The sequence below is a fragment of the Bubalus bubalis genome, chromosome 2 (genome assembly GCF_019923935.1).
Source record: "Bubalus bubalis isolate 160015118507 breed Murrah chromosome 2, NDDB_SH_1, whole genome shotgun sequence".
In the NCBI taxonomy this organism is placed as follows: Eukaryota; Metazoa; Chordata; class Mammalia; order Artiodactyla; family Bovidae; genus Bubalus; species Bubalus bubalis.
Window position 1 is genome coordinate 175,772,220 of NC_059158.1, and position 18,902 is coordinate 175,791,121.

Below are 18,902 nucleotides of genomic sequence, written 5' to 3' on the forward strand. Positions count from 1 at the left end.
CTGCCCGTCTCTCTATACCACGTCTCAAAATAAAACATCTAAAATCATAATTTTTTTTTGAGTAATTAACCTGTGCCAGGAGCTCTCCACACATCACCCATTAGAACAGTAGTTACTGAGCACCTACTGGGTACCAGGTACTATTCAGCACTCAGGAGACCTCAGAGACTTTTTCCTTCCAGGATCCTGACCCACAGAGCAGATGAGGAAACTAACATTAAGCGACTCGCCCATGTTACTCAGCTGATAAGTGGCCCAATTGAATCCAGCCATGCCTGATCGCAAAGCCTGCCACCCTCACGGCCCAGGACGTGAAGGGCCTCACAAAGGCCGGCCTGCAGTGTCAAAGCTCTGTCCTTCTCTCAGTGGGGCTCCTGGGGGAATGTGGGCAGCAGATTTGGCTGTAAGGGAGCACTCAGATGTTGAGGGGTTGCAGCCGGTATCTGATAGGATTTGGCATCTAAGAAATTTACCTTCAAGGAGACAGGATTGGCCAAGAGAGGGGAGAGAGAGGCTGCCTCCCAACCCAGAAAAGGGCACTGGGGCTCAGTTCTTCACACAGAATCCTCGCAACAACCCTGAGCAGAGCTCCTGTGATCACCCCATTTCACTGATGAGGAAACTGAGGCTCAGAGAAGTTAAGGACTTGTCAGAGGTCATAGGAGGTACAGAGCTAAGGTTATAGTCCAGCCCTGCAGCTCTGTTTTCTGCCTCTGGGATCTCTGAGCCTGCAAGCTTTCCAGAACATTCCCCTGCACCCGTGCTTGTCCCCTCCTTGCAGAGCAGGCTCAGGTGACCCCGGGCCAGCCCAGAGGATGGTGGTCTCTCACCTCCTCCCTGGATCCTCTTCTTCCATCGACATCACCAACCATCACCCTGACTTTTCCAGCAGCCACACTCCCGTAAACTCCCGTGGAGCCTCCAGCTCGGTCTTTCCAGGAGCTGCTGACAAGGCCTCTGTCCAAGGCCCTCTGTCTGTCGTCCCTGTGGTCGCTGGTGTCTGACCTGTCCCCCGACCCCCGTCTCCTTCCCCATCTCTCTCCTTGTCATTATGCCTTTTTTCCCTCCTCTCCCTTCTCTGTATCCTCCTAATTCTCTTGTCCCACCCCCGTCTCCCTCTTCACCTCCCTTCCTCCTCCACCTTCTGTCCTGTGTTGATGGTCAAGGTCACAGCCACAGAGACCTTTCCTCATCCGCCCCCAAAGGGTCTTTGGCTCTGCCCTGGGCCGGAGTGAGGGAGATATCCAGAGCCTGAAGGTGGGTGGGAGTCGGAGGCTTGGGCCTGCTAAGCCATCTCTTGTCCAGATTGGGAAAGGCACACCCACCGCAGTGCATAGCCACGCTGGTCCCCAGCACGGACACAGAGCCCTCTTTCCTGTGTTTCCCAGAGGAAACACATTGTCGTCCTGGCAGGAGGGGCATCCAGAGGTCATCCTGTCCCTTCCCTGGCCCCCAGCAGCTCTGGAGCCAGGAAGGGCTGAGTGGAGTTTGTCTTTCTGGGGGAGTGAGTCCCACACTATCCTCTTCATCTCCACGATGACCAGTGTCCCTGAGCCCGCATGACCTGGAAGTCCCCTCTCAGGTCTGCCCTGCGTCCTGCATGCTGTAGGGCTGGGCAGATGAACGGTTCTCTGGTCTGGAGCCCTCCCTGTGATTGGGTCCCGGCTCTTCTCCAGTCTCAGCGCCATTCCCACATCCTTTCCCTTTGCCTGTTTCAGCCCCTGGGACGTGAAGCCTTGATCCCTGCCTCCCCATCCCTGTTCTCCCTCCCACTTTCCTCCGCGTTCCCTGGGGTTGCAAGCTGCTATCCTCATCTGTGAAGCTGAGCTGGAGACCGGGGCTGCGCTTCCAGAAGCTCCCCCTCTTGGGAGGACCCAGGGCCTCTCGCCTTCTCCCTCTGCTGCTTCCGGCAGCTGGATGGACTGCTGGGAGCTGACCTGAGGTGGACCCTGCGTGGGCTTCTGTTCCAAGTCCTCTGTGTCTGGTGAGAGGACTGGGCCTCCAGAGGGAGGTGAGCATGAGGCTACGGAAGGTGGGAGATCAGCTCCTGGCTGTGGAGACCCTCTGGTCATCAGGGACAAATGAGGATGACCTCATTCCCTTCTTCCGCACTGCTGGAGAAGAATAGTTGAGATTGTATGTCTTCAGAGCAGACAAGGAGAAAGGGGACTGGAGGTGGGGGCATCTGGACCTGCACTGGGGTGGCCGGAGTTCCAGTTCAGAGTGGCCTGGGGGTGGCGATCTGCTCTGACATGAAGGCAAACCCAGTGAACTGTATCCCCGTTTTCTGGGTGGGATCCCAGCCCAAGTCCACTGCTGCTCCATCCCTTGCTCTCGGCAGAGGTGCCCAGGCCAGGGAACCCGCCCAGTCCCTCTTGGGGGTGAGGAGGCAGTTCTCCTGGTCTGGTGAGCAAAGAATGTGAACAGAGTCCCGTCAGCATCCAGAGATGCTTCTAGACTGGCTCCTGGCCTCAAGGCCCCTGACTGCCGGGTCTCCTCATCCACCTCCGGGTGCTGTCCTGTCCAGCTGAGCACCCATGTCTCCCATCGACCCTCCTCTGCAGGAAGCCAGTGAACATGACCAAAGCCACCGTCAACTACCGCCAGGAGAAGACCCACATGATGAGCGCTGTGGACCGGAGCTTCACGGACCACAGCACGCTGCAGGAGGATGAGCAGCTGGGCCTCTCCTTCATGGACACCCACGGCTACAGCCCCCGGGGTGAGTGCCTGCCCCTTCCTCGTGGCCCCCAGGCACTCCTGCCCCAGACTCCTGAGCCAACAGCACAGAGCCCCCCATCAGCGGATTCTGTAACACCCCGAACCACAGGACTAAGCATCCTGCTGGGTACCAGCACGGGCCCTGGGGATACAGAGAAGGCGCAGCTGGTGATCTGTACTGTGCACTGGAGGAGCTTGCAAAAGACTCAACAAAGGGAAGAGGATGCACGATCAAGTGTGACTGTTGTCAAAGGTGCTGCCGTTTGAACAGAGAGATCACAGTGGGCTCACTGTTTGCTGACTGCCCGCTGTATGAGAGAGGATCCAGGGGATGAGAGGGACTGAGCTGCAGCCACACAGACCTGGACTGTATCTCAGATGCCCTGAGCTGTGTGGCTTGGGACAAATCATTTACCCTCTCTGAGTGTCTGCTTCCGCCTCTGTAAAATGGGGTGGCTATCACAGCGCTGCTGAGAAAACTGGCACAGCACATATAAATCCCTTGGTGCCAAGCCTGCCCCAAAGGAAAAGCACAGGCATTATGTAGATGTGCTGGGCCCTGAGCTATTTGATAGGCGCTTGCAATATATTACTCCACTAACTCTCTTTGCTTTTATGATGTAGTATTTTATTTCTATAAAAATTCTCTATAGCAAATGTGTAAATTATGAAACATAATACTAAACTGCTGTGATTCAGAGCTTGGGAGGTAGGCTTCCAAGAGAGCTGAGCTCTCCCCAAAAACATTCCCCCAAAACATTCCCCTACTGTCTCCTGGAGGTGACCTCTATCCTGCATTTGGGGTTTAGGCTGTTCAGTATTTTTTTTTTTTTTTTTTTTTTGTAGTTTGACCACATATGTCTATACCAGAAGCAAGATATCTTCTAGTTGTGCCCCCATGGACCTTTATAAAAATGTTCTCGTTAGGTTTAAATTTTTCTGTGCCTTGATTTTTTTTGCTCCAGATTGTTTCTGTACATAAATGTGTGGACCTGTGGTTCATTAGTTTTGCTGAGGTATGGTATTCCATCTAATGTATATATCACAATTTACGTATCTATCCTCTCTGTGGATAAGAGTTGTTTCTGCTTCTTGTTTGTTTTTTTTTTTTTTTTTTTGGTTGTTTTGTTGGCCTGTTCTTCTACATGAGGCTGCTGTGAACGTTCTTGCACGCCTCTGGACGCACCTGCACGGTAGACTCTCTGGGATGTGTCCTACAGGGGAATTGCTGACTTGTGGAGTGTGTATTTATTCAACTTTAAAAGGCTGTGCCAAATTTTTTTCAAAAATGACCGTGGTTGTTTCCACTCCCAGCAGTGATGTGTCAGAGTTTCCATTGCTCTCATCCAGACCCAAATTTGTCAGGCTTCTAAATTTTTGCCAGAATGGTAGGAGTAAAATGGTGACTCTGTATTCATAATTTTCATTTCCGTGATTACTAATGAAACTAAACATATTTTCAGATGATTATCGGCCTCCAATTTTCTTCTGTGAAATGCCTATTTGTGCCTTTTATCTAATTTTCTACCCTTTGTTTCCTGCTATCCTAATGATTTTTAGGAGTTTTTTATCCATTTAGGATAATAGCCGCTTATTGATTCCATGCCGCAAATACTTCTCCCCATTTGAGACTGGTCTTTTCATTTACTTGTAGTCTTTGAGTGAACAGAAGGTCTTTTTTATAACTTAGACAAATTTTTCTGTCTTTCTGTCTTTCAGTATGCACTTTTAGTGCTTTGGTAAAGAAATCCTCTCCTACCCAAGGTCATTAAAAAAGTCTCTGTTTTCTTCTGAAATATTTAAAGTTTTGCATTTCACATTCAAGCCTTTATCCATCTGGAGTTGATTTTTTGTAGTGTTCTGAGATGAAATTTGATTTTCTTTTCCTGTATAGATCACCAATTATTGTAGCACAGATCATCCTGGGTCTTTAAGGCAATTTCATTGTATGTTGACTTTCCGTATGCATGTGGGTCTGTCCATGGGCACTATTCTCTTCCAATGTGCTAGTACTAAGCAGTGTGGCTTTATAAGTTTGATATCTAAAATGCAAGTTCCCTGCTTTTGTTTCTCATGTGTTTCTTTGCGATTTTTCCCTTATTCTTTTTCTTATGAAATTGTGTAATCAGCTTGTCAAGTTCCTTGAAATATGCCTTGGAATTTTGATTAGAATTTTATTAAATCTGTGGAACTATTTAAGAACAACTGTTATCTCTAGAACATTAAGTCTTCTTCTCATTTATGGATAGATATATGTCTTTACAGTTAGGTCTTGAACACCTTTCAATAATTTTCTCCAGAAATATTTTAAACTGTTAATTGTTATGCACAGTCTTGCTTCTCTTATATTTTCAATTGTTACTGTAATTGGTATCTTTTAAACTAGGATTCTTAAGTATTGCTGGTAAACAGAAATATAAATGATGTTTCTGTGTTCACCTTATATCTCTACACATTGTTTGAGTCTCTTACTAATTTTGATAATTTGTCTGCAGATTTGTTTGGATTTACTGTGAATAGAGTCAAAGTATCTTCGTTTGTTTCTTTTTTACTTATTCATTAGCCTTTCAAGTTCTTGTCTTATTGCACTGCTCTGGTCAAGAGATTGGAACCTCCAATGTAATATTGAGTGAAAGAGGTGATAGGAACCATCTAGTCTGTTTTCCTGATTTTAAAGGAAATTCTACATTTCAACATATGCTGTAGGCTTTTGATAGAAACATTTTATCAGATTTAAAAAGCTCCCTTCTATTTCTACTTAGCTAAGAATTATTTTGTTGATGGGTGTTAAATTTCCCAGAGGCTTATATTATTGATCTGTTATGTGATAAAAATCAGGCTTCCCTGGTGTCTCAGTGGTAAAGAACCTGCCTGTAATGCAGGAGACATGGGTTCGATCCCAGGGTTGGGAAGATCCCCTGGTGAAGGAAATGGCAACCTACTCTAGTATTCTTGCCTGGGAAATCCCATGGACAAAGGAGCTTGGTGGGATACAGTCCATGGGGCCACAAAAGAGTCAGACATGACTTAGCAACTAAACAACAATAATGATATAAATAATTCACAGATTTTTCTAATGTTAATTGATACTTATAATCCTGGAATAACTCAACTCAGTTATAATGTATTATTATGTTTTCAGTTACTTATTAGTATCTGGGCTTCCCTGGTGACTCGGATGGTAAAGAATCCGCTTGCAATGCAGGAGACCAGGGTTCAGTCCCTGGGTTGAAAAGACACCCTGGAGAAAGGAATGGCAAGCCACTCTAGTGTTCTTGCCTGGAGAACCCCATGGACAGAGGAGCCTGGCAGGCTGCCGTCATGGGGTCGCAAAGAGTTGGACAGGACTCAGCAACTAACACTTTAATAGTGTTCATGACTTTTACAGTTACAATCATGAAAAGTATATGAATTTTAATCTTTCTTATAATACCCTTGTCTTATTTTTGGAATCAAGAGTATAATATTCTCATAACATTTATTAGGAACCGCCCCCCTTTTCCCAATTTCTGAAATTTTGGAATGACATAATCTTTGAAAATTTGGTGGAAGTCATCTGCAAAGCAATCCAGGCCTAGCATTTTTCTTTTTGGAAAAATTTTAAACTTATAAAATAATTTATTTAAATTAACACAAGGTTACGCAGACATTCTGTTTCTTCTTAGTCACTTTCAGTAAGTTATTCTTTTCTAGGAAGATATTCATTTAATCCAAGTTTCAGATGTATCGACATACACTAATTCACTCTATTGTGTTGTTATTTTTTTCACACTCTCATTAAATCTTTCCGTAGCCCTTCACAATGTCTATTATCAACCCCTCATTTTACATGAGGGGGTAAAAAAGGCTTGAGGAAAGGGAGTTACTTGTCCAGGCCACATATCCAAACAGTGACAGAGTCAGGGTTTAGAACTCAGTATTTCTAAGTTGCAAACACAGACCATTCCTACTAAGATTTGGACAGACAAGTGGGAAGGATAGCTGCTCCAAGCGTGAATGTGGGCAAATGAGAAAGACACAGAGAGACCTGGCTGGGCTGGAGACTGGGCTGTATTCTCAGGGGGGTGAGAAGGAGCCTAGGGGAGGAGGGCGGCAAGGGGCAGCCTCGCTGCAAATCTTGGGGCAGTGTAAGTAGGAGACACAGGCTTTGCTTCCAGGAGCTCCAGCATCTCGTTGGAAGACACGACTGTCTTCGGGGAGGCGAGACCAGGTTTGTTGCCACGTGGGTGGTATGAACGCTATCAGAGTTCTGAGGAGGGATACAGGATGGTAAGGAAAGACTTTCCCAGTGAATTAGGATCTGAACTGAGGTCAGCAAGCTCTGACTCACAATGGCGGGTTAAGGCACTGTGTGTAGGCAGCACACGGGAAATGTATGGCAGCTGAGAAACCCGGGGATTTGGGAGACTGGGACGAGCCTCAACGTCTGCATCTCCTTTCTCCACCTGCCACCCCTGCCCAGGCTCGGTCGCTACCTTATGCCCTCCCAGCAGTAGAAGCAAGGCTGTCTTCTCTGACATCTGCCCTGGCACAGGGCTCCATGCCCAGAAGGGCCTCGTACTTGGTTTACTCCCCTCTTATCATTGTTTCGAAATGCTTCAGAATTTTCTCTCAGAACTTACTTAATTTTGTAAGAAAAGTTCCCAGTGACAGTGGAGGGTGTGAGTGAGCTGGGGAGATCCATGCTTATACGTGTGCCGCTGACCCTTCCTTGTTCGCATAAAGTATCCACAATGCCCCCTGAACACAGAATTCCGGGGGACCTGCAGTGTGTGAGTAGGCCTTCAGCAACACGCAAGGTGAGTACAAGGGGCCACTTCATACCTGCTAAGATGGCTATTATTTTAAAAAACAGAATAAAAGAAGTGTTGGCGAGGATATGGAGAAATGGGAACACTTGCACACCGACTGGTGTAACAGGAAAATGGTACAGCTGCTGTGGAAAACAGTATGGCAGTTCCTAAAAAAATTAAAATGGAATTACCACGTGATCCAGCAAGTTCGCTTCTGAGTTCACTCGGAAGAATAAAAAGTGGGAACTTGAACAGATGTTTGTACAGCATACCTTGCTTTATTGCACTTCACAGATACTGCATTTTTCTCCACCCTGTGTCTAGCAAGTCTATTGGCACCGTTTTTCCAACAGCATTTGCTCACTTTGTGTATCTATGTCACATTTTGGTAATTCTCATGATATTTCAAGATTCTTCATGATTACTATGTTTGCGATGGTGACTGTGATCAGTGATCTTTGATGTTATTACTACAAATCCCTGAAGGCTCAGATGGTGGTTAGCATATTTTAGCAATGAAGTATTTTTTAATTAAGGTATGCATATTTTTTTAGACATAATGCCATTGCATGTTTAACAGAGTACAGTATAGCATAAATGTCACTTTTATATGAACTGGGAAACCAAAACATTTATGTGACACACTTTATTATGATCGCACTTTATTGCAGTGGTCTGGAACCGATCCTGCAATATTTCCAAGGTATGCTTGTATATCCACGTACATAGCAGCATTATTCACAATAACCAAAGAGTGGCAGCAACCCAAAGGTCCATCAACAGAATGAATGAACAGAACATGATATATAATATACTGGAATATTATTCAGACTTTAAAAGGAAGGAAATTCTGACACATGCTACATTGTAGATCAACCTTAGACATTATGCTAAGTGAAATAAGGCAATCACAAAAAGACAAATATTGTATGATCCCACTTCTATGAGGGTCCTGGAAGAATCAAATACATAGAGATGGAGAGTAGAATGGTAGTTTCCAAGGGCTAAGGAGAGGGGAGAACTGGGAGTTCCTGTTTAATGGGTATTGGAGTTTCAGTTTGAAAATTGAATCTAAAGATGGATGGTGGTGATGGTGCACAACAAATGTGACTGTATTTAATGTCAAGGAAATGTACATTTCAAAACGGTTGGAAGGGTAAATTTTATGTATATTTTACCACAGTTCTTAACATCAGTACAAGGTAAGCATGTTACATCTGTGACTAAGTGGGGCCACCGATAGCTCCAAGATAGCTCCTACGCTTTCCTTTAGGATTCACTAGAGAGACAGAACCCATAGGATATACAGATCTACAAAAGAAGATATACTACAAGAATTGGTCACACAGTACTGAGGATTAGCAGTGCGGTGATACGTTGTCTGCAGGCTGGAAAGCTGGTAGTGTAATTTAAGCTGAGTCCAAAGGCCTAAGAACAGTAATGGGAAGAAGTGAGAACACGCCATTAAGTCTTGGAGTCCCAGTCCTGAGAACTAGGAGCTCCTATGTCCAAGGGCAGGAGAAGATGGACATCCTAGCTCAAGAAGAGTGAGAGAATTTGCACGTCCCCCACCTTCTTATCTTACTTGAGCCCTCAATGGATTGGATGATGTCCACTCACAATGGGGAGGGTGGCTCTTCTCTACTCAGTATACTGATTTAAGTGCTAATCTCTTTCAGAAACACTCTCACAGACACATCCAGAAGTAACGCTTTACCAGCTATCTGGGCATCCCTTAGCCCAGTCAGGTTGACACATAAAATTACCAGCACACAGTGGAACCAGAACTCGATTCAATTGCAGAAAGAAGGTCACAGCCTTCTAAGAAACATGAATGACCAAGAAATCCTAGCACGTCCTTTTTCACTTGCTACTTCCTTGTATTAGACAACAACTGATGCTGAAAATGATGACGCAGAAGGAAAGGGAAAGTGGGGGGGTTTATGATTCCTTTACTTTGCAGCCCTTCTTTCTCATCGACAAGCTGAATGCAGAGAGCATTGGTAGAATGTGTGAGTAATAAATGAAAAAAGCACAGCTCAATTAGTTTTGGATAGTGCTTCCACCATTCTAGTAAGAATGAAATACATGTTTATGGTGAACTACAGAATACAAACTGTGTAATTTCAAACTGTGTAAAATTGCTGAGTTAGATGTTCCTGCAGTTCGGCTCAGTCTCTCAGTCATGTCCAATTCTCTGCAATCTGCAGCACGCCAGGCTCCCCTGTCCATCACCAACTCCCAGAGCTTGCTCAAACTCATGTCCATCAAGTTAGTAATGCCATCCAACCATCTCATCCTCTGTCGTCCCCTTCTCCTCCCACCTTCAACCTTCCCAGCATCAGGGTCTTTTCCAATAAGTCAGTTCTTTGCATCAGATGGCCAAAGTATTGAAGTTTCAGCTTCAGCATCAGTCCTTCCGATAAATATTCAGGACTGATCTCCTTTAGGATGGACTGGTGGATCTCCTTGCAGTCCAAAGGACTCTCAAGAGTCTTCTCCAACACCACAGTTCAAAAGCATCAATTCTTCAGCACTCAGCTTTCTTTACAGTCCAGCTCTCACACCCATATGTGACTATTGGAAAAAGTGTAGCTCTGCCTAGACGGACCTTTGTTGGCAAAGTAATGTCTCTGCTTTGTAATATGCTGTCTAGGTTGGTCATAGTTTTTCTTCCAAGGAGCAAGCATCTTTTAATTTCATGGCTGCACTCACCATCCACAATGATTTTGGAACCCCCCAAAATACAGTCCGTCACTGTTTCCATTGTTTCCCCATCTATTTGCCATGAAGTGATGGGACCAGATGCCATGATCTTAGTTTTCTGAATGTTGAGCTTTAAGCCAACATTTTCACTCTCTTCTTTCATTTTCATCAAGAGGCTCTTTAGTTCTTTTTTGTTTTTTGCCATAAGGGTGGTGTCATCTGCATATCTGAGGTTATTTATACTTCTCCCAGCAATCTTAATTCCAGCTTGTGCTTCATCCAGCCCAGAATTTCTCATGATGTACTCTGCCTATAAGTTAAATAAGCAGGGTGACAATATACAGCCTTGACGTACTCCTTTCCCAATTTGGAACCAGTCTGTTGTCCATGTTCAGTTCTAACTGTTGCTTCTTGACCTGCATATGGATTTCTCAGGAGGCAGGTTAGGTGGTCTGGTATTCCCATCTCTTTCAGAATTTTCCACAGTTTGTTGTGATCCACACAGTCAAAGGCTTTGGCATAGTCAATAAAGCAGAAGTAGATGTTTTTCTGGAACTCTCTTATATAGATGTTTCCATATTTGCATTAAATTAGCTTTATACAATATAAAGGTGAATAGTAACCTTTCATTATGTTAATTTCATTTCATTATGTTAATAATGAAATATCTTAATTTTTTCTTTACTTAGTATGATACTATATATGAAATAAAAATACCATGATGAGGCCAAAATTATTCTAATATCAAATACAGATAAAGACAATACAAAAAAGGAAAAGTATGCTAATATCTCTCATGAATATAACCATAAAATCTTCATAAAATATTAGAAATCAAATCCAACAATGTATAAAATGAATTATACACCATAGACATTTTTCCAAAGACATACAGATGGCCCTCAGACACATGAAAAAAATGTTCAACATCACTATTCAACAGGGAAATGCAAATCAAAACCACAATGAGATATTACCTTACATCTTTCAGAAGGTAATCCTCAAAAAGAGAATAAATAACAAATGTTGGAGAGGGTATGGAGAAAAGGGAACCCTCAAGCACTGTTTATGGGAATGTAAATTGAGTAACCACTATGGAAAACAGTATGGAGTTTCCTCAAAAAAACTAAAAATAGAATTACTATACAATCGAGCCCTTATACTTCTGGGTGTTTTTCTAAAGAAAACAAAGGCACTAATTTGAAAAAATATATGCACCCCATTATAATATTATTGCACTACAGGTTAAGAAGTATATTATCTGAAGGTGGCAACCCACTCCAGTACTCTTGCCTGGAAAATCCCATGGACTTGTAGGCTGCAGTCCATGGGGTCACTAAGAATCCGACACAACTGAGTGACTTCACTTTCACTTTTCATTTTCATGCATTGGAGAAGGAAATGGCAACCCACTTCAGTGTTCTTGCCTGGAGAATCCCAGGGACAGGGGAGCCTGGTGGGCTGCCGTCTATGGGGTCGCACAGAGTCAGACACGACTGAAGCGACTTAGCAGCAGTAGCAGACTCTGATAAGCTAATGATGAGTATTGTAAATGCTAAAGCAGCCACTATAAAAATATAAGAGGTATTTCTAATAATCAACTTGTGCAAAAAAGGGGAGGAAACGAGAAACAACAAAAAACAAGTATAACTAAAAGAAAACAAAAAGCAAGATGGTAAGTTTAAATTTAACCATTTAAGTAATTCCACCAAATGTAAATACTCTAATTCAGGAAAAGGCAAAATTAGGGAAATAGAAAATGGATTAACAGTTTTCAGGGGAAAGGGAAAGAGGTTGGCTACTAAAAAGAAAACATAGGGGAAATTTTTGGAGTGATAAATGGTTCTATATATTGATTATGGTCGTGGTTGTTTCACAGCTCTATGCATTTGTCAAAATTCATAAAATTGTAAAACAAAAAGGCGAATTTTTGTGTATATAAACTATGCCTCAATAAATCTGTTTTTCAAAGTTTTAATTATTCCAATACCTTAAATAAAAGAAAAAGATTATCTCATTGTTAAGAAAAGTTAAAGAAAGTCTAAGTAAATTAAGAGATCTATCATGTACATGGGTGAGAAGAGTCAGCATTATTAAGATGATAATCCTCCCAGAATATATCTACATGGTCAATACAGTACCAATCAAAATCCCAGGAGGATTTTCGATGAAATCAACAAACTGGTTCTGATAATAGTACGGCATTGGTGCAATAGACATAGAGCTCAACAGAGCAGAATAGGATTCAGAAATAGATCCACACACACATGGCCAAATGATTTTTTTTTATGATGTTTAATTTTCTGCTGGAAAAAAGAAGCATTTGTGAAACCAAGTTTGTCAGTTTATATGACAGTGCAACCGATTTTTGACAAAGATGACATTGTAATTCAAAGAGAAAGAACATTCTTTTCAACAAATGGTGCTGAAGCAATTGGATTACCATGTGACCAAAAAAAAAGAGTCTAAATCCATTCCACTCCTTTTACCACACACACAAAAATTAACTCTAAATAAATCGCAGACCTAAATATATGAGTTACAACCATAAAATATCTAGAAGGAAGTGTAGGAGAAATCTTTGTGACCTAGAGTCAGGTAAATATTTCTTAGGATGAAAGCATACAACCTTAAAAGGAAAAAAAAATTGGACATTATCACAATTTTTAAATATTGGTTATTTGAAAGACATACTCAAGGAAGTGAAGGCTACAGACTAGGAGGTGGTGTTTAGTTGCTAAGTTGTGCAGGGCTCTTTGCGACCTCATGGACTATAGCCCCCCAGGCTTCTCTGTCCATGAGATTTCCCAAGCAAGAATACTGTAATGGGTTGCCATTTCCTTTTCCAGAGGGTCTTCCTGACCCAATGATCGAACCCAAGTCTCTTGCTTGGCAGGTGGATTCTTTACCTCTGTGCCACCTGGGGAGAACACAGACTAGGAGAAGCTATTTCCAGATCAAGTATCTGATAAAATACATTATATAAAAACTCACATATAAAATTCCTTCTACTCAATAATTAGAAAATAAACATCAATTAGCAAAGGACAAAAGTTTTGAATAGACACATCGCTGAAAAAGACATACAGATGTCAGATAAGCATCTGAAGAATCCTTAACATTATTAGTCATTGGGGAAATGCAAATTATAACCACAATGAGACAGTATTACATACACACTAGAACGGCCAAAATGAAGGAGACTACAATACCAAGGAGAAGGTGAAGGGCCACCAGAAATCTCATACATTGCTAATAGATGTGCAAAATGGGACAGTGGCTTTGAGAAACATTGTGGCAGTTTCTTATATAGCTAAGCACACATTTTCCATGCAACCCAGTAATTCTGCTCCTAGGCATTTACCAAGGAGGGGTGGGGGATGTATCTACACACAGACTTGTATGTGAATTTCATAACAGCTCTATTCATAACATAGACGACAAATGAATAAACAAAACGTGGTATAACCATACAACAGAATGCCAGCCAGCAATAAAAAAGAATCGGCTGTGCTGATACTCAGAACTCACAGACAAATCTCTAAAGCATCATGCTAAGTGCAAAAGACCCGACACCAAAGGCTATGTACATTTATATGCTATTCTGGAGAAAGAAAACTATAGAGACAGAAATCGGGCCAGTGATTTCCTAGGGCTGAAGATGAGAGGAGAAGATATACTTCAAAGGGAGATGAAGGACTTTCATAGGATGGTGGAAATATTCGATATCTTGATTGAGGTGGTGGCTATACAACTGTATACATTTGGCAGAATTCATTAAACCATGTAGTTTAAAAGGGTGATTTTTACTTTATGCAAATTATACTTCAGTAAAACTGATAGCCCCTAAAACAATTTGGTTGAAAGAACTTCCAATTCTATTAGGAAAGTATTCTATTCATTTCTGACCAAACCTGCCCCCAACCTGGCTGACCTCCAAGCCTCCCTTGATGGCTCACACCTGCGTCACAGACACGGGCCAGGCAAGAGTGTGGGGAGGGTCTGGTCAGATCTGTCCCCACGTAGGAAACCTCTGAGTGTGCAGGTCATCCTGGTGGTGCTGAGTGTGCCCTGGGCTGTACCCTAGGTGGGTTGGACAGGGTGATGGGGGCCGTGGCCTCTGCAGAGAAGTCACAGGAAACTGGAAAGAAGGGGAGGGGGCACAGCACGTGTCCCACCCAGTCAGGGTACCCTTCCTGCTTGGGAAGCAAATCCTTGTCCCAGCTCTGCAGAGTTCAGTGTCTGGGCCCAGGCCTGGGGGTGCCTGTCTGCCAGTCAACACCAGCTGCACCCAGAGCTGCCACCTGTCAGCCAGGAAAGTGGGCACCCTGGGGCTCCATGCACACGGGCGCACCTGGGCACGTCCCTGCTGCCTCCTCTGCTCGCTGACGTCCCCTCCCAGGCCGCCCCATCAGGGACGTGTTCCCAGTGGGACCCTCACTGGGAAGAGGGTGGGGGCGGGCGACTGACAGTGATGGAGCCCTTGGCAGGGCCGGCAAGTTGGCACTATAAAGCGACACTCCCAACAGCCCTGGGACAGGGAGACGATGACACAGAATAGGGGAGGGAGGCTCAGAGAGGGTGAGCAGTCTGCCTCTGTCACACAGCTAGAGGCGGCAGAGGCAGGATTCAAACCCAGGTCTACTCTTACCCACTGCTCCACACAGCCATGTGACCACTAGGCCACCCAGACCTCGCTGGTGACATCACCTACTTTGCAGATTGTGAGTTTGCCAGCACTTTCGCCTGTATGGCCTCCTTCATTGCCCACAGCATCATCTGGGGTAGGGGTGGGGGGTGTCATTTCCACTGGACAGATGAGGAGACAGAGCCTCAAAGAGGGGAGGCGACTCACCCTAAGTCGTCGTGCGCATGCTAAGTCTCAGTCGTGTCCAACTCTTTGCGACCCTATGGGCTGTAGCCTGCCGATCTCCTCTGTCCGTGGGGATTCTCCAGGCAAGAATCCACTGAAGTGGAGTGCCGTGTCCTCCAGGGCAGAGGGGAGGGCTTCCCTCGTAGCTCAGTCAGTAAATCATCTGCCTGCAATGCAGGAGACCTGGGTTTGATTCCTGGGTCAGGAGGATCCCCTGGAGAAGGAAATGGCAACCCACTCCAGTATTCTTGCCTGGAGAATCCCAAGGACAGAGGAGCCTGACAGGCTATACAGTCTGTGGGGTTGCAAGAGTCGTACATGACTTAGTGACTAAAACCACCACCACTTCAGGGGACCTTTCCGATCCAGGGATCAAGCCCGCATCTCCTACATCTCCTGCATTTGCAGGCGGGTTCTTTACCACTAGCATCACCTGGAAAGCCCTGTAAAGGGCAGAGCTGGGATTTGGCCCAGGTGCCAGGTCTGTGTAACACCAGTGAAACAGGCCGGGATGACGGAAGCTCATCTCCGTGAGCCCTGCCGCTCCCTGCTCTAATGAATTAAGGCCACAAAAGATAAAATCAGACATGAAACTAGATAATAAGGTTAACTTAAATATGAATAAAATCTCTAATAATTAAAAAAAAAAAAACAGCTCCTCACATTGATGTTGCCACTTTCCACCAGCCCACAACCCTGGCGAGTCCTCTCTAATGGGCACTCTTCAGCTCGAGGACAATGTCTGTTGAATGTCAGCCACAGCTCCTGCCACCTGAGAAACTGCATTCCTAGGGCAGAGGAAGGAGGAGAAGGACCCTTAGCATTATTATCGTTAACTTCACTGGGATGGCATTTCTTCAGGTTTCAGATGGCAGGGTCTTAGAGGAAGAGAAAGGGCTTTGGATGACAGAACCTGGGTGGGAAGAAGATTCCCACAGGCTAGAGCCTCTGAGGGAGACTCACAGGGAGGGACTCCATATGTAAATGTGAGTTTAGCATGCAGCGTGAAGTTCTGAACTGAGATGAGAAAAACAAATCAATGGCTCAGGTTCAGAGGACAGAGACTGGTTTTGATGGGTGCTGACAGGGAGCTCAATGTGAACCCACAGAAATCGGGTGTTTACTATGTATCAGGTACTCACATGAGCTTTATCCTCCCAATACACTTTCAAGGTTGGTGCCAATAGTATTCAGGGCAAGAGAAAACCGAAGTTCAGAAAGCTAAAAGTCACAGAGCTAGTAAGTAGAGAGCTGAGATTTGAATTTTGATTTATTTGACTCTCCCTGGTGACTCAGATGGTAAACAATCTGCCTGCAATGCAGGAGTCCCAGGTTCGATCCCTGGGTCGGGAAGATCCCTGGCAGAAGGAAATGGCTACCCACTCCAGTATTTTTGCCTGGAGAATTCCATGGACAGAGGAGCCTGACAGGCTACAGTCCATGGGGTCACAAAGAGTCAGACACAGCTGAGCAACTAACACTTTCACGTTATTTGACTCTGAAGCCAACTCTCCTGTGCACCTTACGGCCTTTTAGGACATGTTAATAGAGGTCAGGAGTTTAGAAGAAGGGAAGTGAGAGTCCTGTTTAACTGGGAGACTGGGATCTACATGCCTTTCTGAACTTTGTCAAAGAGCCTCCAGGCGAAAAAGGGCATGGAAACAAGATCACATGAATAAATTAATTCATTTGATAGTTTTCTTAGGTTGCTCTTATGTTCTAGGTTCTCTTGTAGGCACTGGAGATAAAGGGGTGAAGAAGACAGGCAAAGTCCTTGTTCTCATGAGTTTATATGCAATTTTTATCCATGAAATATTTTATTATGTATATAATATATTAAAATATATTAAATATTAATATGCGTTAGTCAATCAGTCATATCTGGCTCTGTGTGACCCCATATTAAATATGTATATATAATATACTATGTGATATATATGAAAGTATGCTTTGTATGTATATAGTATGTATATATACATGTTATGACATGTGTGCTTGGTCCTATCCGACTGTGACCCCACAAACTGTAGCCCACCAGGCTCCTCTGTCCATGGGGTTCTCCAGGCAAGAATGCTGGAGTGGGTTGCCATTTCCTACTCCATGGGATCTTCCCAACCCAGGGATTGAACCTGGATCTTCCACATTGCAGGCAGATTCTTCACCACTGTGCCACCAATGTATAAATCTCTCTATATGAAAATCTTCAGTAATTTTTGCTCAGTTCAGTTCAGTTCAGTCACTCAGTCCTGTCTGACTCTTTGTGACCCCATGAATCACAGCACGCCAGGTCTCCCTGTCCATCACCAACTCCCGCAGTTCACTCAGACTCATGTCCATCGAGTCGGTGATGCCATCCAGCCATCTCATCCTCTGTCGTCCCCTTCTCCTCCTGCCCCCAATCCCTCCCAGCACCAGAGTCTTTTCCAACGAGTCAACTCTTCACATGAGGTGGCCGAAGTACTGGAGTTTCAGCTTCAGCATCATTCCTTCCAAAGAAATCCCAGGGCTGATCTCCTTCAGAATGGACTGGTTGGATCTCCTTGCTGTCCAACAGACTCTCAAGAGTCTTCTCCAACACCACAGTTCAAAAGCATCAATTCTTTGGTGCTCAGCCTTCTTCACAGTCCAACTCTCACATCCATACATGACCACAGGAAAAACCATAGCCTTGACTAGGCGGACCTTAGTTTGCAAAGTAATGTCTCTGCTCTTTAATATGCTATCTAGGTTGGTCATAACTTTTCTTCCAAGGAGTAAGCGTCTTTTAATTTCATGGCTGCAGTCACTATCTGCAGTGATCTTGGAGCCCAGAAAAATAAAGTCTGACACTGTTTCCACTTTTTCCCCATCTACTTCCCATGAAGTGATGGGACCAGATGCCATGATCTTCGTTTTCTGAATGTTGAGCTTTAAGCCAACTTTTTCACTCTCCACTTTCACTTTCATCAAGAGGCTTTTAAGTTCCTCTTCACTTTCTGCCATAAGGGTGGTGTCATCTGCATATCTGAGGTTATTGATATTTCTCCCGGCAGTCTTGATTCCAGCTTGTGCTTCTTCCAGCTGAGCGTTTCTCCTGATGTACTCTGCATATAAGTTATATAAGCAGGGTGACAATATACAGCCTTGACATACTCCTTTTCCTATTTGGAACCAGTCTGTTGTTCCATGTCCAGTTCTAACTGTTGCTTCCTGACTTGCATACAAATTTCTCAAGAGGCAGGTCAGGTGGTCTGGTATTCCCATCTCTTTAAGAATTTTCCACAGTTTATTGTGATACATGCAGTCAAAGGCTTTGGCATAGTCAATAAAGCAGAAATAGATGTTTTTCTGGAACTCTCTTGCTTTTTCGATGATCCAGCAGATGTTGGCAATTTGATCTCTGGTTCCTCTTCCTTTTCTAAAACCAGCTTGAACATCAGGAAGTTCACGGTTCACATACTGCTGAAGCCTGGCTTGGAGAATTTTGAGCATTACTTTACAAGTGTGTGAGATGAGTACAATTGTGCGGTAGTTTGAGCATTCTTTGGCATTGCCTTTCTTTGGGATTGGAATGAAAACTGACCTTTTCCAGTCCTGTGGCCACTGCTGAGTTTTCCAAATTTGCTGGCATATTGAGTGCAGCACTTTCACAGCATCATCTTTCAGGATTTGAAATAGCTCCACTGGAATTCCATCACCTCCACTAGCTTTGTTCATAGTGATGTTTTCTAAGGCCCACTTGACTTCACATTCATTCCAGGATGTCTGGCTCTAGGTGAGTAATCACACCATCATGATTATCTGGGTCATGAAGATCTTTTTTGTACAGT

General features: G+C 44.2%; 1 protein-coding gene across 1 annotated transcript in view; it reads left to right on the top strand.

Annotated features, from left to right (window-relative positions):
- Positions 1-1,532: 1,532 nt before the first annotated feature.
- LOC112582954 (receptor-type tyrosine-protein phosphatase U-like) overlaps positions 1,533-18,902 on the top strand; it is a 321,962-nt gene continuing 304,592 nt past the window's right edge. Inside the window, exons 1-2 of the mRNA XM_044938030.1 lie at positions 1,533-2,011; positions 2,565-2,722. Of these exons, the coding sequence (XP_044793965.1) occupies positions 2,578-2,722 (145 nt within the window). The 5' untranslated portion in view covers positions 1,533-2,011; positions 2,565-2,577. The remainder of the gene's footprint in view (positions 2,012-2,564; positions 2,723-18,902) is intronic.